Source organism: Condylostylus longicornis, unplaced genomic scaffold (assembly GCF_029603195.1).
Source record: "Condylostylus longicornis isolate FDR11 unplaced genomic scaffold, ASM2960319v2 ptg000017l, whole genome shotgun sequence".
NCBI classification, from domain to species: domain Eukaryota; kingdom Metazoa; phylum Arthropoda; class Insecta; order Diptera; family Dolichopodidae; genus Condylostylus; species Condylostylus longicornis.
Genome location: NW_026577986.1, coordinates 83,547 through 107,795, shown reverse-complemented (window position 1 = coordinate 107,795; position 24,249 = coordinate 83,547). Strand labels below are relative to the sequence as shown.

The following is a 24,249-nucleotide window of genomic DNA, read 5'->3' as shown; positions in this document are numbered from 1 at the left end:
ATTTCCTTCTTCTATATGATTGCAGCTATTATATTTTTGTGTATGAATTTAAAAATTTTTTATTAAAGTTTTAAATTATGAATGGCATCCAATTAATATATCACTATTGCACTAATATTAATAAAATAATAGAACTATTACAAGTGATATTTTGTTTTTCAAGAAGACAAAACTTCAATGGATTTAAATAAAGTTGGTTGGAACTAATGGTTTGTAATGTAGCACTTTACCTCCAACAAATGAAGGTATTGCTTTTAGAAACAACCTGAGTGCTTCATTATAAAAATCTATTTAATAAAAGATATAAAAGTATGCAATCTTTGAAATAATAAACAGAAATTTTTGAAAGATTGCATACTTTTTGGATAAGCATCTTTGAATAAAACGAAAAAAAAATTGAAAGAGACTTAAAAGATTGAAAGAGATAATTCTGGACTTTAAGGGTTAATTGTGTTAGTTAAGAAAAATAATTGTATTTTTTGGAAATTTTAAAGAGCCTGCAACTTCTCGAATATAAAGTGCCAAAAATTCATATTTTGCAAATTTATAGGGGCGATATTTTGAGAGGCAGTGTAGGTGAAAAAAAATTTCTTCTATAGAAAAAAACTATTGACTAGGATCCAAAAACTGTTAAAAATTTAGACTTCTACAACCTGAGGTCTAGAAGAAAAACGAATTTTAGATAACGGTAAATTTTAACGGATATTTTGTTTTTGTAAACATTGACTAAACTGTACCGCGGTAGAAGAAACTAGCCACTATTTTTTTTCTTTTGTAAAATTTCAAGAGTGCTTATGGTTTCGTTACAATAGTCATGGGTTTTTAAAGCGGGCTAAAACTTTTAGAGGTGGAGACCGGAAGTAAAAATTATGTTTAACGGAAAATTATGTTTAATTGAAATATGATCACTAATACTGATGAACAAAAATATTTTTTTATTATTTAAACAGAATCTTTCTGAAAATTTAAAATTTGATTTACTGAACTAAATCAAAAATGTTGAAGGCTCACAAATTAATTCAGTTTTTAATTAAGGATTTCAGTTGATACGAGTATTAAGTTTATATGGTATAACAACTAAAAATATACTTACAATTCTTCTAGATTTGGCACCGATTTAAATGCTTCAGCTGGCAGTTTTGAGATATTATTACTTCCAAAATCCCTAAAAAAAAAAGAAAAAATTTTAACTTTTTCATTTATTTAGTTTCATGTAAGTTCGTACTTAAATATTAAAATTAATGTGCATGTATGTATAGAAATAATAAATTTAAATATAGCAAAAACAATAAAGGTTTAATTTGAAATTGTAATTATGAAAAATGATATAAAATGTAATTATGTTTTGAAATGTAATTAAGAGAAAGTCTTCAAAACGCTTATCCTGTAAAATGCTTTTTTCGACTTACGATATCGTAGAAACGGAGGGTATGAATGTCTAATTTTATATTATAGGGCGGACAAAAAGACGTTAAAAGGTAATTTTACTTCTATGCTCAAAGCAATAAAAATAGTTAAGAAAAGGAAAATTTTTTTTAAAAATAAAAATCATTTAAGGTACAGACGGAACCCAAGAATATTGCTATCATCATCATTGCTACAAACATTATGTCGTAATGTTTAAAATTTATTTTTCATTTACATTTTCTAAACCCTTAAAATTTATGAATAAAAAATCACTTTGCTTTTTAATAGAGGTTAGTGGTTATCATTTTTATTTTCTTTTACGGCATTGTATGTGAAAGTGAAACAGAATTTTATTTTTTATTATGAGTGTAATTCATTCCTTGCCTTTTATTCTTCGTATTAAAAATCTTACATACGGTTGTTATTTCAAAATAGTGAATAAAAATATTAATATTTCGTTTAAAATAGCTTGAAAAATTATTTTGAGTAGAAAAAAGTGAAGAATACTAAATTAGGGTTTGAATTAAAATGAGAGTAAGCTCAGATGAATTTTTCTAATATTAAACAAATAAGTTCCAATTTTTATTTGGTCATTGATGCAGTGATTATGGCACCTGTGTTTTAACCGAAAAGTCTCAGGTCCAAACCCCGGTCAGGTCACTATTAGAGTTAAATTCAATATTATAATTTTTTGTTTATTAAGTTATACATATAGTATACAAGTAATTTACATATATTACTAATATTCGAAATTAATAACTAAGAAAAGCAATAAATATTAATAACCTTAAATTTTAATACGAAAAGAAAAAGCTACGGCAAGCTAGTCAGCTACCTAGTTAAAACTCCATGATTCAATGGAACTCAATGACAATTCATGATATCATGCACTAGGCCTACGCTCTTTCTAAGGGTGAGGAAGAGGAAGAAAACGTTCCAATTCTTATGTATAAAATTATACAGCCCATACATTATTTAAAATTTCATTAATTTAATAAATAATGTTGTGCAGTACTCATTGTAAATTCGTTATATTGTATTTTTAAGATAGATAGCTGCAGAATAATTTCGCAATAAAATCCATCTGGACGATTTGGTGTAATTTAAATTTATCGAAATTATTTATTGTATTAACAAACCTTTACGTTCAAATAAACCTGATAATGTATTTTACCACCTTTTAGTATCTATGCAAATCGAAACGGTATTATAATTTATGACCCGAACCAAATTTTAAAATACATTCTCTTTTATATTGATTAAAAGTAATAATTTCCAATTTTATGCGTCATAAGTCGTTATATTAATAATGATTGTTTGTGCATATTATGCTTTAGTCTATGGTAGCTCTAGTAGTAATATTATGCTTTAGGTATGGTAGCTACTCGTATGTCAACAGTATAACACTTTCTAATAAACAAAGTTCGTCATCGTTAATTACGAGAATAAATTGTTATCAAAATTTTATTAATTTTAATTTATTTCGACTTATCAGTTCGTTTGGTTGGTTAAAGAGGTTAATAACTTTTATTGAAATATGAACTAAATCACGTTTCTGAGTTGTTGTTTTTTTTTGTTGACGTCGAATTGATATGAAAATGAACAAAATAGCTATGCCGTTATCTGTAGTAAAATATAATGTTCTAATTTCAAAATTTATATTAATTCTAAGCATACATAGATATACATATAAAGAAAAAGATAAGTATTTAATATTGTGAATGAATGAACTTATTTCAAATCCCAAGTGGCAAAACATTACATTGAACCAAAATGAACCTAATTTAAAATAAACCATAAAAATATAAATACCATCAAACAAAATACTAAATATTTTTAACAAACTAATCTTTCTATTTAAAAATATAGAAAACACTAAAATAGAAGGTTTAGTCTTCTAGCTAGGCCTATATTAAAACAATTCTTGGTTTTCGAAGATAAAAATTTAGTGTAAACCGCAAAGAATTAGTTGGAAATTACTGTATATAAATACCATGTACAATTAATTGTAAACAGCATAGATGTATTGTAACTTGTGTAACATGACAACTGAAAAAGAATTAAATGACTGCTATGAAGCAGCTTTAAAATTAATTGAAGACGCTGGACAAATTATTGCTTCACGTAATAGTGAACGAAAAACATTTGTATCAAAAACTGGTGATAGTGATTTATTGACGGTTACAGATGAAGAAGTTGAAAATCTTTTTAAAACAAAATTAAGTGAAAAATTTCCAAATCATAAATTTATTGGTGAAGAAGAGTTTGGTGTTGGTATCAAATCACCATTAACTGATGCACCAACATGGATAATTGATCCAGTAGATGGTACAATGAATTTTGTACATGGTTTTCCACATTCATGTATATCAATTGCGTTAATGGTTAATAAAATTACTGAAATCGGTATAATTTATAATCCAGTATTGAATCAAAAATTTATAACAAGACGTGGTCACGGATCATTTTATAATGGTCAAAGAATTTATGTTAGTGGTGAAAAAGATATAAAGAAAGCATTAATTACAAGCGGTTTCGGTACATCAAAAGATGAACAAAAATTGAATATTGTCAATGAGAATTTTTTAAAATTATCAAAAATTGTACATGGTATACGTTGTTTAGGTGCTGGTGCATTAAATATGGCTATGGTTGCAATGGGTGTTGCTGATGCTAATTATGAAATGGGAACACATATTTGGGATATTGCTGCTGCCGATCTATTAATACGTGAAGCTGGCGGTATTGTTATAGATACAAATGGTGGTGATTTAGATCTTATGTCAAGAAGAGTTTTAGCAGCAGCAACACCAGAATTAGCAAATGAAATTGCAAAACATTTGACACAATATTCACCATTACCAAGAGATGATTAATTTTTAACTTTCTTATAAAATTAAGTAATAAAGCTTTCAAGACGCATTTTTGTCGAACATAACTTTTTGGTGTTACAATACGAGTATCAAAATACAATAAAAATAATGTTCAAAAGTATTTCTTATACGCATTTTCTAATCAAATTTGTTGGAATAAAAATTCTAGTAAGTATTAAATTGCAACCGCAAATTGTATTAAAAATTCTTACTTAACCTTTTATAAAATCTTTTATTACATACATATGTAATACAAATTTGACGATTTCCAAAAGTATTTTTTGAGTATACGCTTAAATAAACGTTAATCGGTAGACATTGTGGCATCAATAAATAATAAAATATTTTGTTAATAGAAAATTATATTTTTGAACATATTATTTGAGTATCTACAATAAAAATTTAGCATTGAATTAAGTATCGTGAAATATAAAGAAGTTATGTGAGTGTCATAAAAAGATTACTCTGCATACGGTTCTTTCGAATTTCTTGAAACGGTATTATAGAAATTCTAGAGTAAAAGGCAATTTTTTAAAAATTTACTCAGTATCTAAATATTAGAAACATGTCATGAAATTTTGTTCAAAATCATTTTATTTTTGAGTTGAACGATAAACTTCAAAGACCGTGTATATTCCATGGATAAGCTCAAAATTCTTTTATATAGAAAAGCCTTCTTCAGGACAAAATATTTATTTTGAGAAAAAAAATAAGATGCCGACAATAATAAAACTTCTATGTAATTTGTTCTCTGTTAAAATTATGAAATAATTAAAATATTATGAACAGTTAAGGCAATTAATTGAATTACTTGAACTTGAACCTGAATAGTTTCGTCTAATATTAAAATTGAATTCATAATAACTTTATAAATTTATTCTAACACAATTTTGAATAATTAATTAAAAACCACAAACGCGAATTATATTATTTACAGTAATAATTAAAAATATATAAGTACTTGCAAATGTACTTAAATGCAGTTAATTATAAAGTTAACTTTGTCAAACTAAATAATTAACAGGTAGTAAAATAAAAAACAGTAAAAAATGGAGAAGTATAATGGTAGATGCATATTAATTTTCATTTTTAATAAAAGTTATTATAAAAAATTATCACGTCAATTTTAGTCATACAAAATGTCAATGAAATATTTTTTTTAAAATTAAAATAAAGAAAATAAAACATAATTAAACCTTGGGTGCCGACTAAAATAACAAGGGTAGCTATTATGTATGCAAAATATCAATTTGAGAGTAATTAAATTATAAATATTTTTATTAAAACAATATGAATTTGATTGACCAAAACTGAATGAATAATGTTGTTTACCGCATGTGTTTACTAATCACTTATAAGTCAATTATGATGAATAGCCAGTGGTGTCTTATTAAAATATTTTCATAAAAAAGTCAAGTGGAAAAGTCTTCGCCGCATTAAACAACAATATTTTTGATGTTGTCAAATTAGTACGGTAGAACAGGGCTGAATTCCAAAAGAAATTTTAAATTTCTTGGTACATTAATAAGCGTCCTAAATGTTTGGAGTTGTTCATTGTGTTCAATGTAATTAGTTAAAAAATATTAATCGTTAGTTTAATGGTTGAGCTTGTTCCTAATTTCCTGTCTTTCTAATATTTTTTTGGATGGAAACTTAACATTTTAATAACGTAATCTGAAAAGCAGTGGATTTGCATCATTTTAAACTGTAGCGCTTTGAAAGAAATTTTTAATTACAATGTACTGCAGCCTAAGAATTAGATTTGTTGCGACTTCCAACTATTTATTATTCAGTTTAGTTTTCCAAAATTTTCTTCTCCAGAAAATGGAGAACGGTACGCTCGTGGTCTAAGCGTACAGATCTGTTTAATAAGATGATTGATAAGTTGATTATTTATTGTCAAGAAACCCGTAAGCATTTTCAGTTACTAAATTTTCATCATCTCTTTATTTACTTATAAGTGGTACTTCTACTTTATAATTTAAAAGCTCTTTGGCCAAATTTACACAAAAAGATTAAGCAGCAAAACGTTTTGAAACTAGAGAAATAGAGAAACAGCAAAAAATTTTTTTCTTGTATTTTTGCAGATCTCACTATAAATGGGTGGAAGTAAAAATCGACAAGTCGAACTTAAAATTTGACTACAACGTTAGAGAATATATTAAAATACCGTAAACAATTAATAAGTAAATTACAACTTCTGACTATAAAAAAAGTTATGACTATGACTATTAAAAGTCAAAAGTTAAGTACTGACTATGAAAATAATTTTTAAATTTAGTACAATTGTTAGAATAATAAAAATAAAACATAGGAAATGCCTGCAACTACAAATATGTACAACGTTAATAAACATGGAAATGCTTACAAAGTAAACGCATAAATGTCACAAATTCAATGGAAATTACTTTAAATATACGCGAGTGTAATAATGTTAATTTATTGTTTACTGTGCTCTTGATTGCGTGTTCAAAATTCTTGTAATGGACACCAATAATTTGATATTTAAAATTAAATTAATTTTTTTATTACAATTTTGACCCATTTATTATTACAAGAAAAACACAAATTAATAACATGTAATAAAAATTTATTACAGTGTTTTTTTTTAAATAAAATTTAACTATGAAAAAATAAATTACTTAAATTAAGTGTCCAACGTAAGCACGACTCTTCATTTCAAATAGTACTTATAGACAATTTTATTAATGAACTTGAAATATTTTAAGTATTATGTATGGTATTCATCGCTTATAACTTTTGTTATCGATTTCGAGATGGTGTAGGTACTATTGAAGAAAACATGCAGTTATTAAGGTCTATTGAAAGTTTTTATTCTATTCCTTCTAATATTTACATTACATTAATTTTAATGTTAAATGACAATTATCACCGAGCAACTAAATTATAATGTAGTCATTCTGATACAAAATTAATTATGTTTGCATTCAAAATATAAAATGGAATTATAATATTATTTTATCAAGAATTGTGTTGAATGTATGAATACAAAATACATAACAATAAAATTTTCTGGCATTTTATAAATAGCAATTGAAATTAACAAAATTAAATGTATGAAAAAAGTTTCAGTCACGTAGGCAATTTCGCAAATTTGAAGAAAAAAAATTATTAAATAAAAGTTCAATATTGTTCAAAAACCGCTCAACTCTCAGAAATTTATTCATCATATACAATTGCAGCCTATACTCGTAATATAATAAAAAAAATGTTATGCAAGGCATAAATATAACAATCTGATTTCAACACTACACTTATGTTTACAGCATATTAATTTATTAAATCCACATAATAATTGATTTTCTTACAGAATATTCAAAACTAACTAAGTATAAAAAAATTAAATATATTTTAGAGTTCGGGTGAGATTTATGAAATTTAAGCTCATTTCGAAAGGAATCAACTCCATAATCAAAAATTGCAATTATTTGCGAATATAAATTGCAATCTAATTGTGTGTACTTATAAAACTTACGGGGAATTAAAATATATTTTCGCGATTTAATCTTCCTTTTAGACTATTAAACTGTAAAATCAGAGTGTTATGGTGACTTTCGTATATCAGAGTATGTACACGAATTTCATACTAAAATTATAAAAATATCAAGAACGATTAATCTATTTGATAACGCATAAAGTTCTTGAATCATGTGAATACATCGAAAATATGTGACTTGCATTCTAAAAATCATTTTTATTTTAACTTTACATTATTCTAGTATAAAAATAAATGGAATATTTTAGTACTATTTCCTATCAACATAAGTTACAGTTACATTAGGTTTAAAACTTTAAAATAATGGTTACGTGGCGCAAATACTATTTTTTTCTGTTATAGACTTACATGTGACGTGATTGTATTGATTGATTTTTTTCTTCATGACTTTGTATATAGTTTTATTAAAACAAAAGTTTTTAAAAAGCAGAAAAAAAATCATGTCCTTGTTACGTGCCTCTTTAATTTACCGAGCATTCATTTTTTATTGTTGTTCATGTTTTCCAAAAATAGACCCCTCGATTATTATTGAACCGAAAATGTTATTTAACTTTTTTACTAAAATAGAAGCAAAAAAAAGCGAATCTTTCAGCTTAGACAAATACAACTTTTTTTTTGTTGGTAGGTTTTCATAACTTCACATATAGCAAGAAAAAATAGTATACAACAAAAAAAAATAAATTGCTTTTAAACGTGTCCACCTGTTTATGGGAATTAATGAAATAATGATAGGTAATTATTCTAATTTTGTAATCAAAATTTTTGGAGCGGAAATTTTCAAAAAAATTGTGACAGCAGCACTAACAAAATTGTTACATGAAGCAAAATTTATAGGCGCTCCAGAAAATTTATTTATTTTTTACTCGTAACATGTCTAAGGTGTTTATTTTTGTTGAATTCTTTGTTTTTTTTTTTTTGAAAATAGTGGCATGCAATTTTATCCTCTTTGAGTGTATTGAATATAAGCACCACAAAAATAATAAACCTTGAAAAATATTTATGTGCTTAAAATTTTTAAGTAAATCAATTAAGTAGATTCTAACAATTTTGAAGTACTAAATTTGCATTTTGATCTCGATTCTTCAAAATTTTAAAGCTATTCCAGAAAGTGGATTACTTACACGCACAGTTTAATAGGACATAATTTTTTTTGTAAAAAAATTTCTATATATTTTTCATTATATAAAAAATCTGATCTGATATAAAATTTTTACTCTTTTATTTAGTAAATTTAAAGTAACGCTCTCTGGAGACGTATTTAATAACTTCTTTTTGTAAAATTAGCAAAAACAGTAAGTAAGTAATAAATCTTTATTTTTCAAGGAAGATCGGGGCTTACTAATTCTTTATTTCAACTTTTAGAATCTTTAGGAATCTGAGAATTATTTCAGTAATCGTGTACATTTATACAATATTATTCTATTAGAGAGAATTTGAACTGAATTGCATACTCTTTACACAGTAAATATGCTATTGTAAAGGCTTTGTCTTCATGCTTTGTTACACTAGCTTTGTTATATAAAAGATGATTTCTATGTTACCTATTTCTATAATACTTGTAGTTTTTTTAGTTTCAAATTTAAAATTTCTTCATATAACTGAGCTGGCATTGAAATATTGGCAAAATTTAAAATTTAGGTCTTTCAAAGTGAACGTCCTATCCAAAATCTTTCATTGACTGTTGTAAACGCACTAAGAAAAGTTTTACTTTAAAGCTTGTGCAATTTATGATTATCTTTACTATTGGTTGAATGAGGTGAGAACTGGGAAAATAATAGAACCACCTATAAATAAACTCTCATAAATTTTTTTTTAAATTCAATGTAGAGTCTTATAACGAGATACCATACGTTTTCTAAAAAGTATCAGTAATAAAGTCGAGTCAGACCAATGGTTTGTATTGTAGCACTTTTCTCATCAACAAGTGAAAATACTGCTTTTAAATACAGTCTATGTACACCTCCCACACTCCCACACAAAATTATTTTCATTCATAAACGAAACGATTGCATATTATATTTAGGATGAGTGATTTATGCAGTCTTTGAAATAAAGCAAAAATTATTTTAAATTGGGGTTCACATAATGCTTGACTTTAAGGGTTAATTGCGTGAGTTAAGAAAAATAATTATATTTTTTTAAATGCATGGAATTTACCGTTATTTTTTTTGCGTTTATGGAAATTTGAAAAAGCTTGAGGTTTCGGAAATTTAATGCGTAAAAAATGCAAATTTTACAAATTTCAAGAGACGATACCTATAGTATTACCTATAGTATGCCGCGATAGGAGAAGCAAGCCACTGCCTTTCTGCGTTTGCGAAATTTGAAAAATGCTTATGGTTTACTTGCAATAAATAGTTAAAAAATGGCGTTTTTAGGGTTTTGGGTGGATAAAAATTTTGTTGTACAGAAAAAAGTTTGTAGTAAAGACCTATGTACATATAAAATTCCAGCTTTCTATCTTCAAGGATGTCGAACGGACAGAATGAAACTAATAAGCACTTTTTTCAAAAGTTTTTTGAGAAAGTGCTAAAAAAAGCTCGCTTTTAATTTGCCTCTTATTAAATATTGACAGGAATACTACTAGATCCCGCTTGGCTTCATTATCTAAAAAAAAAATTTTTGGCTTGGGAGTATTCCTATCTCCTATCGAATCTCCTATGGAATGTATTATCATTTTTCATCATTAAAATAAAAAATTTTAATATAGATTGGATTTGAAATTTTCATATAGATATAGTTACAAGTAGTCATTCTTGAGAATGTGAAAATTTTTCCAGAACTCATCAAAATAACAAATAAAATAAAAAACAAAAACAATGCCAAATCAACAACCATGAAATTGCTCATCCGTTGAATTGAATATTATGCAATGAGTAAGTTGAAATAGTTAATATATCCAAGCATATATATATATATATATATATATATATATATATAATATAGTAAATCCAAATATAGAAACCAATTTTTATTCAAAATCCGCGGCAAATTCGTTGCATATTGGTTGGTTCTCGTATATGCTATCGCATTGATATTAAATAGTTGCATTTTATAAATTTTTTTTATTGTTTTTGTGCTTTCAACAAAAATTACGTACAATTTAATGTTTCTTATAACTTCGATTTAAATTCACATAGAAATTCAAAAGTTATTGTGCTCATATAATGAAAATAACTTGTCTGGTGAATTTATCTTGTTATTTTCTTGACTTCTACTTAGAAAATATAAAATGAAAAATTATTATAAAGCATAATTTTATTTCAAGTGTGTGTGCGCTTGGTAGAAAAGTCAAGAAGATAAAAATATATTTTATTTTTATTGCACTTATACGTTAAATACGTATAAGTAGCTAACAAAAATAACTTACGATAAACTTTAGTTAATATTTTCGACGAAAAAATAATAATAAAGACCGATTGCCTTTAATTTTTCATTTATTTAAGTAACAGAAAAATGTTTCTTTCTTATTTCGAAATTTACATAAGTAATATAGTTCATAAATAATATACACGCTAGATGTAATTGTGTAAAGTAGCTGCGAGTACCTAACCAGAATCTTAAAGTTTGTTAACAAGAATTTCAAAACAAGTGAAAAGTCAAAATACGAATTACACAAATATTAATTTCTTACTGGCGTTTTAGAAAGTTATTTTCCTTATTTTATATTCATATAGAATTCGGCTTAGAAACGTTCTCGGTGTTGTTTTTTTGAAATATGATTCTAGGTGATCGTAGATCTTAGGTGACAAAAAAGTTTTCGAAAAGGGTTTTAAAAATTTAAAATTAAATTTGGTTTATTAATGAAAATTTCTCGAGAATACAATATTTGCTCCATTGATACCTCAATTTCAAAGTAACATAACATTTAATGAACTTATTCGAATAAAGACAGTTGGCTTGAAAAAGGCGGATACTTCTATTCAGTAAAAATCAAAACTGCTGACATCTTGGGTAGTGACTTGATTTTTCAATAAGTTACACTGGTTACAAAAAGAACACCACCACATTAATTGTTTTCTCTCAAAAATCCGTAATAATTGTAGTACTAAGAAACAAACTTTCAATTTCTAATTTAAACATCAAAAATTCATCAATTTCATTATGGAAAACTTATAAAAAATAAAATAGTAAGGTTGATATTTTACAAGCAATCTAATAAAATACTTACGTTAATGTAATTAAATAGTTTTCGAAAATTGAATTGAGTATCATTTGTTAATTGTTTGAATAAATTATGAAATTTGAAGTACAATTTTATATTTTTTTTTATTTTTAATCCCGAAATTATTTTGGAAAAACCGATTTACAATAAGATTGAATTTTTGATTTCAAATACTTATGCGATGACTTCTTCATCGTATAAATCTAATGGCAAAAAAAAAGAGGATAAAAATTGAACAATAAAAACACAAACAAGTCAAAAAGTTAAAGTAAATTCTAGTTACCAAATAAAGTAACTGGTTTTTCTCTTTCTTTTTTATTTTTTTTTCTATATTTGCTTGCATTCAGTGAGTTTTAAATATTTTTCTGATTTTATGGCCGATATCTTTTTATTTACAAGAAATAATTTTATTTTTTCTCTTTTATTCTCTGTCAGACTTTTCGAATTAAAATATTTCTCTTTTTTTTTAGATGTTTTTTTTTTGGTAGCCCATTATGTAAATAAGTTTAGTCATATAAGAAAGAAAACACAGTCAAAGCGCATCGCAATCCCTGTAGTGAAAATTTAAAATTTTGCTTGATTGCTTTCTGCTTTTCATTGTTTTTCTTCTTTTTTTTCTTGACTTTTGCTCTGTGACAGAATGCTATTACCACTTCGAATATTTTAAATGCACTACAAGATTGAATTGTGTAATATGTACAAATAGTAAAGTCAGTAAAATATTGAAGTTGATATAGAACTAAAGAGCAACATGATGACACAACAGTGAATTTTAATTGAAAATCTTTTTACAACGTGAGGTTTAATTTTTATAAAGCTTATTTACATATACTTTTCATTTTATTGATTTTTCTTTCAGAAAATTATAAAAAATGTGTGAAAATCCGCAAAATGTGTAGAAAAGTTGGGAGTGAACCCACTAAGCGCATTTTCATGAAAACATAATAGTTATTTATGTTTTTTCTGAGAGAAACGGGCGTCTTGAAATATGCTCTTTTATGTGAAATAGTAGTCGTTTAACATGTTGTTTTGATAAATTTATTTCGTACCATTCAACAGGTAAGTGAAAAGCGTCTACCTAGAGCACTGTAAATCAATAGTTCGAGTCCGGTTTGAGGAGAATATATTTTTAATTATTCTTCTAATTTTTCACATCATTCATCTATTTTATAGTTCCATGAAAAAAAGTACTTACCAATGTACTTAAATAAATCAAAGTAAGTATTTAATTTATTAATTTGGGATCTCTCTGAGAAGTTGGTTCTTTAAATACTGTTGTATTTTATTTATTGGTTTTTGACAGGATTAGACAAACAGAGTTAAAAAAAAAATGTAACCTATAGTACTCGTACTTACAGGAATATCTAAGCACCGGGGGTGAACTACGGTAAACTACAGAAACTTTAAAGTACCAGAGCAAGCTTTATGAGACATAAGATGAATGATTATTTATTTTTATCATATTATTATTTATATGAGGCAATAATTATTTGTCCTCTAAAGAAGATTATCCCTGATAAGCAAAAACCATTTGCAAAAAAGTCAATGAAAAATGTAGAAATTTCCAAAGCCTTTTCAACAGGAGACAATGTGGTAATAAAACAAGCAAAAAATATGATTGCTAAGAAGTTATAGTGATTGTTTTTATGTACTTAGAGAAATTCTTAAATTGATTCAAAATGGTACACATCCACATTTTTAAAAAGTTAAACATCTTATTATTAAGTGTAAATATGAATTGCCGCATATTAGTTATTTTTTTATTTGGCAACATTATTACGCTAAAAGAAAATTCTAAATCAGTGAGAATTTTAATACGTGCAGCTAGCTACACATGTGAAATGATAATTCCAAAATGTAATTTTATTTTTATAACTAGCGCATAGTTACAACACGTACAGAAAAGATGTGTAAAATGCTTTTTTTTTTTATATAATGCAGTTGTCTTTTCTTAAAATTTTCCGTTGAGAAGATCTACAATATAACTAAATCGCAAGAACCTTTGAGAAAACTACGAAAAAAAAGAAATCTCATAAAATCACTTCATTCTACAAGAATATAGAAAAAATTAGATTGCAAAGATTTATGGGTTTTGAAAGGATTTCCATTCATCGAATAAATAAAAAAAAAAATGAATTTTTTATTTATGTGATTTTAAAAGGAGAAATTTTCAGTGAATTTTCTTCACTGAAGAATGAAAATATATTTTTATTACTTTTGCCTCCTGTTTACTGTTCTTATCATTTCCAATTTTTTCTTTTCTGTTTTATTGCACTCTTTAACACTAAATTTTAACAGAGATTTGTAAAGTCAAAAAAAAAAAAATAAATTTAATGTTTAGATTTTCCTCTACCTTTGGTTCTTCATAAGTCTATAATGCTTTTCTAAATTATTTCTTAAGAAGCAAAAATTTAAACAATTTATTGGTTTTTGTTGACTAATATTATTACATTAAAAAAATGCTATATTATGCGCGATGCATAAGAATAAGTGAGAATCTCTTTTCTATCTTCGATGCTCCATGCAATGCACATAAAAGCAAAACAAATTTGAAATTAAATAGTTCATTAATTTTTAGCATCTTAAATTGTTTTTATATAAGAATCATTAATTATTAATTTCTCAGGTGAAACAAATCGGAATCCAAGCAGAATATTATGCTTTTAGAACTAAAAATTTTTGAAACTGAATTGCAGGGAGAGTGATTTTTTTTAAAGAAACAGAAGAATAAGTTGCTCTATTTAATAACAAAATTGCAAAACTTTACTCTAAACATTTAAAAACGAAAAAATTTTAAAATTGTGGGAGAATATTATGAACTGGTATAGGCGCCACTTGCCTACGAGAAGAATATAAAAACATGTATCTACATATAAATAAAAAAAATAAATATATAGACATTTTTATCGTTTAATATTAATAATTGAAACCTATTTTGAATAATAATTAGTACATATAGCAAAAAATAATAAGTACAACGAACTGGGTCACATATGAAGAATAACAATATATAGTAAAGTTACAAGCATACTTACATGTATTTAACATTATGTGCACATTGCCTTGAAAATCATATATTAAATGCATGAATTCTTCACAAATGGAATTCATAACCTTAATTTTTTTTTAAAATTCATAATTAAATGAATCTTTATTTTTTTCATAATCATGCGTAATTATTAGTTTAATATTGAATTGGAAAAGAATCAAGAGATTCACTTTGAATAGAATTAACATTTTTCGTTTCTACCTTTGCGTTAAATATGTATTTGAAAATTTTTTTTGGATATGTTATTAAACGTGGCTATAATTCTGAGATAAAACAAAATTTAAAGAAGTAAAGAAAATTTTTCAGTTCTTAATTACTTTAATATTTAGTTGAAAGTCAGAGGTATGTTAAAGCGGATGTATTGGAAGATTTATAATAGATCTAACGTGAAAATATTTAAGTGCTTAAGTACAAATCTTTCATATTATATTCTATACGTATGCAATTCTGTGTTTATTTTTTAATTCAGTTTATATTTGGTGTGAATTATGAGATAAGTATGACGAAATCTAATAAATTATCTAGTAAGTATATATATAGGTCTAAAATGGTTCTGCAGATATCTGTCGATTCTTCCAATACTTACGTCGTAGAAACTCTATAATGCTACATTATTAGAGTAACATCAGATTTACATTTTTAGTAGCACTAAATACATATTTGTATTATTGACATGAATAAATTGGTGAAATCTTGAAGTACATAAAAATATTTCGTCTGCATATAAACAAGATTTTTTTCTTTGTATTTATAAGTACTTATTCACAACATTATTGTATACGTTATAAATTACAAAATCTATCAAATTTTGCAAAATCTTATAATACCATACAATTTGTGAATAGTCGATTCATACGTATATATGTGTACGCACATGAATATTTAATATGGACAATTATCTATATGTCCATAAGTTTAATGTTTAAATCAAAAAGAAAAAACTCAATTCCCATACAAAGCTTTTGATTTCATCGAAAAAGAGTGCACACGCATTACAAAAACATATTATACATATTATGTGATTCAATTGTTTTCTTGATTCTCAGTACATAAAAAAATATATTGTATGAATGCCATGTTCACAAAACACATTAACGTGTATATATATACATGTATATACTTTTGTAATAGCGTTAACCTATTATTTATGTTCATAATAATTGTTAGTAATTTCTTTTTCTTCCTCTTTGTGTTTTGCCAACATTTTTCTATAAAATGTTTATCTATTTATTTTTATACGTCACAACACATTCAAGTAACCATTCCACAAACTCGCACCTCTACAATATACATACTTATGTGGCCTCTCTTTATTTATTAATAACAAGATCTCGACATAAAAATGAAATTTGTACTCGTAGTATCATAGAAAAATTTCACATTCTTGCATTATACTATCATACTGTCATAAAGGGAGCAAAATTCTAATGTACAATATTTTGTAGAATATTAAAATATCTCTTACATCATTACATGATTGTGTTTTTTATTTGCTATTACATATCTATATAATGTACATTATGTACACGGTAATACGTTTTATACCTCGTTTAAATGTAAAGCTAAAACAGTATAATTTATTTTATTTTTCATTCTTAATATTACACATATATAATATAAAGATTCATGTTTGTGTATATTTGACACTTATATATTAACGTAAATTTAAAGCATTATTTACATTAAAAAAGAAAATAAAAGGATTCAAATTTTCTCTCATTTATTAAAATAATATTGAAATGGGATAAGAAAAGGATATATTTGGGCAAAAAAAGGATTTTTCACAGGCAAAACTAATAGAAGACAAAAAAATAACCACCGTTTAAACCAGTGCTTTATAAAATAGCACATTTCATTTCGATAACTTAAATAAAAACACTGGTATTCGTAAAATTTTATGGGTGCAAAGTACTTAAAAATTGTTCTCAATTCTTTGCGGGTCGATATCTATATTATTTACTTTATGAATCATCGTGTAATAACTTTCCGCAGTTTTTTAATGGACTTGCACAGGCGCTTCAAAATTACCAATCACCGGCAATTTGCTAAGTTATCTTTCATTCCCAAATTATATGAACTTATGATTTTTGATTCTATTTGCGATCATTGTTCAGATCGATCAGAAAGGTTAAGGCAATTGAAAAGGTTTGGTGTTCCTGCAAATTTGGTTAATTGAATGAAATCATTCTTGTTGAGCCGTCTGTACTGATACTACGCTCCTTTAGATTTTTTAGAACCTCATGGTTTAGGTCTTTTGTTGTTTATTATAGAGATAAACGGAATTGTTTCTATCATCAGTTGAAATCAAATTCTGATATAATTATGCTAATGATCTGAAAATCTTTAAAGTAGTCTGATGCCCTGAGAATTTCGCTGAATTGCGGGATAACTTCTTTTCTTTTTCGGTCTGGTTACAGTTAACTCGCAAATCCTTTATTCGTGGCTAATTATTTCATTAGGAAGTATCTTATAATAGACTAGTAGCGTCCCAAGATGTGAGTGTCATCTACGACAATAAATTGACTTTTACCCTTAATTATAATTCAATAATCTTAACACAGTCAATTCACTGTTTGCTTTAATAAAACTAAAAATTTTTGGTAACGAATTCAATGACCTATAAGTATATGTATTAAAATACAGTGGGACCTCATAACTCGCAGTCGCACGAGAATGTTAAAACAGTTCGAGTTATGGATATGAAGAGTAAAAAAAAGTTATGGCGATGTTCAAAAAACCTGATATGGCTTCCAGGTAAGGAGATTTTTCGAGTTGTATATAATATAATTACATGTCTTTGGTTCGGTCCAATTTTGAATACGAAGTTTAGCAAAACCGAAAGGAACAAAAAATAGATTTAACCATTTTTGCATTACGTGGCTACGACTGACAGAGTTCTTTAAATTTTCCACCACACAACAATAGCTTTAAATACGTAAATTTGCATTCCTTTTTATCAAAGTGAAATAAGAATAAACTCAGACGTTCAGACCAACAGAGTAAAACTAATAGGGGCATTTTTTCAAAATCTTTTTGAAGACAGTCTAAAAAACAAAGTTATGTTTGCTGTTCAAAAACCACAAGTGAATACAATTTTTGGTAAAAGTAGTAGATACAAGAAAAGGAATAATGTTACACCAATATAATTTTTTTACCTCCGATATTGAAAAACAAAAAGAAGGTGTAAGTAATTGTAAAATAAGATTGGAAGATATTTTTTAAAATTAATGTTGATATGTGGTATTCAATTCAAAACCTTTTTTGAGTAAACATGTATTAGTATTATTCTAATAAGTAATTGTTTGAATTAAATAAATTAGAAAATTAAATTGTTAAATAATTTAGAAAATTGCTAAATAAATCTAGCTTGGTAAGTACTTGCTTATTAAGTTAATTAATTATGTAGGCGCAAAAACTATGCGTTTACGACTCAAAATCAACACAATATGTAGAATGTAGGATACAAAATGAGAGTACGTTATTTGTATAATGGCAAAAGGAAAGTGTTTAAAATTATTTTAAAAATTAAAGAAAAATATTTTTTACTTACAAAATTACAATATCATTTGGCATATTTAATGGTATTTGTTGTAATCTTAATCCTTTACATGTTAATGTTATTTGTTCAATATGACCAGTGCAATGACACTTTAATTTATTTTCCCAATAATCACATATTTGCCGTAAATTTTTAATTGGTTCAATAACACCATACTCCTTTAATGATTGTTCATATAAACGTTGTGCATCTAATTCCGGATCAGATGATGGTATTACAACAGTTTCACGAAATTTTGTTAAATCAAAATCATTCATAACATTTTTATATTTTACATTTTTATTATTATTACTATTACTAAAAATATTATCATTGTTATTATTACTATTATGAATTTGCTTTTTTATTGACAATGTACTCATTCCACTTTCAGCAGGTGCGGAAGATGTAGGTATTGAAATAGAAGAAGATGGAAAAGAGGAACCAGATAAGGAAGAACTGGAAGAAGAAGACGAAGAAGAAGAAGAAGAAGAAGCGGAAAGAGATGATAAAGATAAAGAAGATAAAGGATAAGAATATATTGAAGTTGAAAATATTGGCTTAGAAACTGGTTTAGCAAATTTTGTTGATAAAGAATTAAGACTTTTATCTCTCGTAAAATTAATATCATTATTATTATCATTATTATTAATATTATTTTTATAATTATTATTAATTAATAATTTATTTTGTTCTACTAATTGATTTGTTAAATTAATTATTCTAGGTTTTGTTGTCGACGATATTTTATTAATAGTAGTGAAATTTTTGAAATTAAATAAAAAATTTTCTAATTCTTTATTATTATTACTGTTACTGCTATTATCAATATTATTATTATCAATTTTATTATAATTTTCTGTTGTTACTGTTGCTGCAACTGTTATTGTTCTTAATGTTGGTATAGGATTTGCAGATGTAGTAATTGTAGCTGGTGTTGTTGTTGCTGCTATTACTGCTGTTGCTTTACTATTAATTGTTGATGAATTTATTAAATTTTTATAGTTTCCTTCATTTCTTTTATATTTATAATTTATTTTATTATTATTATCAATATTATAATTTGTATTATTTGCATTAATACCAATCATTAAATAATTATTAATAAATAGGCACATCATTAATACCAAAATCACAGAACCTTTCAATAGAAACCAACTTCTAGTTCGATAGGCACGAGTTTTATGCCTGGCCATTACTTTTTAAACATTTATTTGGAAATAATTTTTTTTTTTACTTATAAGTTTCGTTTAAATTGTTGTTTTTTAATTAATTTTGTAATTTTCCCAATTAATTATTTTGTTAATTTTAATCTTTTTTTTTTAATTTTTGTAAATTTTAATGAATTTTAATATTAATTTCTATACCAAAAATATAAAATTTTAATTATATTTCCACTAAATAATTTATAAATTAATTAAAAATTCTATTATAAATGGCGCACAGTTTTTTTATACTTAAAAATTCAATAATTTAAAATTTAAAATTGTGTGGAATTAATTAATTTTTTTTTAATGAAACAGAATCTGTTTCTCTTATTTTATGTGTGTAGACTGTTTTTTTATATTCTCACACGTTTACAATTTTGTATTATTTCTAGTTCATAATAATATTTTTCATCCAGCGTTTTTTTAATTTACACATTATTACACTTTAAAAAACAGAAAAATTCATGTGCTTATTTTATTCTAAAAATTTTAATTTTTTTAATGCTTGATTTCCAAGATATATATATATATATTTATTTTAAATCTATATAACAAGCTCCACACATTCATATATAAACTTAGATTTTATGCAATATGTGTATAGGTTTGCACTATTTTTGCACAGTGACATCTACATGGTATATTCATACATAAGTTAACAGTATTCCATATTTTGTTATATACATACGAGTACATACTTACTCTAGTTTTTTTAATATTCTAAAAGTGTATTATTACACAAAATAGTAATAAATAATGACATGAGACAGTTTCACGTTAATTTTTTGACATTTTTATTTTTTTGTTTTGTTGTTTTTTTTTCGCATTATTTTAATTTTTAGTTAATTTAATTTTTTTTTGTATTTGTATCTCACGCTCATTTAGCTCATTTTATAAATAACTGACAGCAATATCTTTTTGTTGAAGAATGTATGTGTGAATATAAATTTTTCTCGTTTTTTATGCTATTTCATACATCTAAGTACTCACAATTTATTTAACAGAAAAATAATTGTATATAATTTAAAATTTTCACATATGCACGTCTAATATTTGGTGACAATATTAGTGATTTTGTGGTCGATCGATTGGTCAGACACATTAGGAAAAACTTTTTCTACTCCATATGTTTTCCAAAAACCAGAATGTTTTTTATTTATTGTGAGTTCCATTAAGGTTCTAAAATATTTTGTGGTTATTCCTTAGCTGAACAAAAATTTTTTCTTTAATTAAAATTTATTATTTGTTTATATCCACATGTGTGTGCACTTTAACACTTTTTCTTGTAATTTTTCATTTTGAACAATACAAACAAAAAAAAAAATTGAAAAGTCTGAAAACTTTTTTGATTATTTTTTTCTGCTTTGTGGTTTTCAAATATCAAATTTCTAAAAAAACATTTGACAAAGTTTATATTATCACACTTTGGAGATTTCTTTTAATTAATTTTTATTCTTTAATAGAAATTTAGAAAAACGGTAACATTCTGCTCTTGCACAAAAAAAAAATTATATTTTATCGCAACACAATTGATTAATACAAAAAACTGCATCAATTAAAAAAGATGTTTGGGTTGCAAATTTAGTTAAATTTTAAAGAATTTTACCTTGCAATATTTTATAAGTATGTACAATTTCCATCTTATTACTTGCATAGGACTAAATATTCTTTATTAATTAAAAACCAAAATTAAATTAAAAATTAAAGGAAGTCTAAGAAATCAAATCTGAGTGTATTAAGCATAAACATACTTAATAAATTATTTCTATATTTCACTATTTTACCGGTTGACAACTCCAGGAAAAAAAAGATAACTTAAGAAGTATATTTGCCAACACTTATCTTGATAAATGGCATTAATACATTAGGCAGAGATATGAATGCCGAATGCTTCCGAAATTAATCCTTCATACTATAATTTATAAAGCAGTTTTTACTTTTTCTTCTATATTCCGACAAGAATTCCCATATTTCAGTTTACAAGATCTCTCCAACTACGAATTTTACTCTTTTTATGTACAGATAATGATATGAACGTTTTAAATTTTGTAAAATAATAAATTTTTTTTGATGTTGATGAAGGAAAATATTATTTTAAAAAGAGTAAACCAAACATAATATGGTATTTCTTTTTCGGGCACATTATAAATCTAGATTTTTCTGGTAGTTACTGTACAAGAATAAAATTGGCGTAACTTTTTAAACTATTAAGTATGTGCTTAAGAGTTATTCACCTTGACAAAAACTATAATTTGTGTGTGTTGTTTGGCAAAGTTTTCGTGAAATAATGTTCACAACAAGAAATACTCAACTGCTTATACAAAAGATTAACCTTCTACTACAACAGTATTTAAAATGAAGGCCCTTCTTCTTAAAAAAAAAATTTCTCCTCGGATTAAATAATTTTGAATTTTGTGTGATCTAATATAACTTTTATGAAAATAATAATGTGAAATACTGGTTTAATATCATACTTCAAAGATAAATTGGTAAAATTAATATGTTTTTGTTCCCTAGTGTGCAATTTATGCAAAAAAACTGAAGAATTAAAAGAATCGTTTACTATAAGCAAAATTATTAAATACTTAATTATAAAAACGTGACTAAATTAAACAAAAAACGTGATAACGACTAGGAAATGCTCGTAGGTATGGTTAAATTCTAATTTTTCATAACAAAATTTAAATATAAATTTTTATTTTATAATAATTTTTCGTTTACTTTTAAATTGTCCAAATTATTAAAAAAAAACATAAATGATATTGAAGTATAAAAGTATAAGAGGAAAGTACAAATTTTCAAGCGATTTTATGCCAAACCGCGTTTCATTAAGTTATCAATTCATTTCATGGTTTTTATCTATTTGATCATCAATCATAATTTTATAAACCTACTTTGTATAACTTGTAACATTAATTGATTCCAAAATTTGATGTACTTACTTGAATTTTAATAGAGAAAAGTATTTTGCTGATTTAAACTTGTCCTCTTAAAATTTATTTGAATGTATAAAAGCTGAATAAATTTGAAACAAAATAACGAAGGAATTAAATTTAATTTGGAGCACGAACAGTTTACTAGATGAACTAATTTTTAGCACTTTTCAAAATTGCAAAAAAAATGTTAATTAGTTTCACTCTGTCCGTCAGTTCATTCGCCTATATGCCTGTTTAAGAACAAAATTTTTATACCCCTTAAAGTAGAAAGCTGAAATTTTATACACAAATAGAATATTTGAATAAAAACGTCTTTTTTCGGAGGAAAACTTTTACCTGTTTTCCTCTAAATAAGGTTATAGCTCCTCAAAACTCCTAAAAGTGCCATTTCTTGACTATTTCTTATCGTCGGTATTATGAAAGAGTCACGATGGTGTTATGGAAAAGCTTTTCTTTCGATTTTTGAGTTTCGAGTAAAACGCATTTGAAAATACGCACACTAATGTCAATTTGCAGGTACGTATAAAATTTACAACGTTATTTTACTGAAAATACTAACGTTAGAGTAATGTGATTTTTTTTAGAATTTATCCAAAATGTTTGATGAAAGTAATAATAAAGTAGTACTTAGATTATGAATTTTACTAATACAACATCACAGTTGAGAAATTAATAAGAATGTGCTTATTACACTAATAATTTAACTTAATGGAAATTTCTTCATGCAACTGCCTTTAACTCGTTTCTTTGATTACGTCATCCATCTGTTCTGCAGTTGCATGAAGAAATTTCCATTAAGGTAAAATAGTACTTAGATTGTTTTTGCCAAGATTATCGTTTCAATTGTGAGAAAAGTTGCTACTTTGGATCTTTAGTTTGATTTGATCCAAATTTATTTACAATAGAGTCGTTACTAAATTTGGTAACATAACTACATTCAATTTACCTTCTTTTTATCCGCTCATAGGTTTACATCGACTAACGTTCAGGTAATTTATTTTATTTTAATTATTACCATTGCATTTTTATTTTAATTATTACCATTGCATAAAATTTTTAAAAAATCGATTATAAATTTAAACATATTATGAAGTGAGCATAAAAATTTTATATGATACACAATTAGATATACAATAAAGATTTTAGACGATATACAATTTGAAATCTAAGTAAAATACAAAAGATTAAACGTTAATTTATACAGAGATAATTAAAAATTTCCTTTCTATATGATTTATTTTTAAAAATTACCATTCAGAAGCTTCTATATTTTAAATAATTTAACCTTAATATGAAAAAAATATTTCACTCGTTAAGCGTTGTATCATAGATAAAAGAAAGATTTACCACGTAAAACAAAGAAGAAAGTTTCAAAAATTTCAGTATAATTGTATACTTGCATGTATACAACGACTCACAAGGATACCACAAAACTTCTTCATACCTTTCTTAAAAATTAGTTTTGAAAAAAATAATAAAAGCGCTAAATCACTTCTGAATAAAAGTTTTTCATATTTTGCTAAAACTAAAATATTCATGAAACAACCGTGCTTTTG

The 24,249-nt window shown here is 25.4% G+C and overlaps 2 protein-coding genes across 3 annotated transcripts in view; one reads left to right on the top strand and one right to left on the bottom strand.

Annotated features, from left to right (window-relative positions):
* The window catches only part of LOC129606069 (leucine-rich repeat-containing G-protein coupled receptor 5), a 60,991-nt gene that overhangs the window by 19,344 nt on the left and 17,398 nt on the right, over window positions 1-24,249 (bottom strand). For both annotated transcript variants that reach the window (XM_055516154.1, XM_055516155.1), the window contains exons 2-3: window positions 18,562-21,145; window positions 1,094-1,165 (exon numbers count right to left, since the gene is read on the bottom strand). In XM_055516154.1, coding sequence (XP_055372129.1) covers window positions 1,094-1,165; window positions 18,562-19,745 — 1,256 coding nt within the window. In that variant the 5' untranslated portion in view covers window positions 19,746-21,145. The remainder of the gene's footprint in view (window positions 1-1,093; window positions 1,166-18,561; window positions 21,146-24,249) is intronic.
* LOC129606131 (inositol monophosphatase 1-like) lies at window positions 3,450-4,283 on the top strand. Its single transcript, XM_055516249.1, has one exon. The coding sequence runs from the start codon at window positions 3,450-3,452 to the stop codon at window positions 4,281-4,283; it is 834 nt and encodes a 277-aa protein (XP_055372224.1).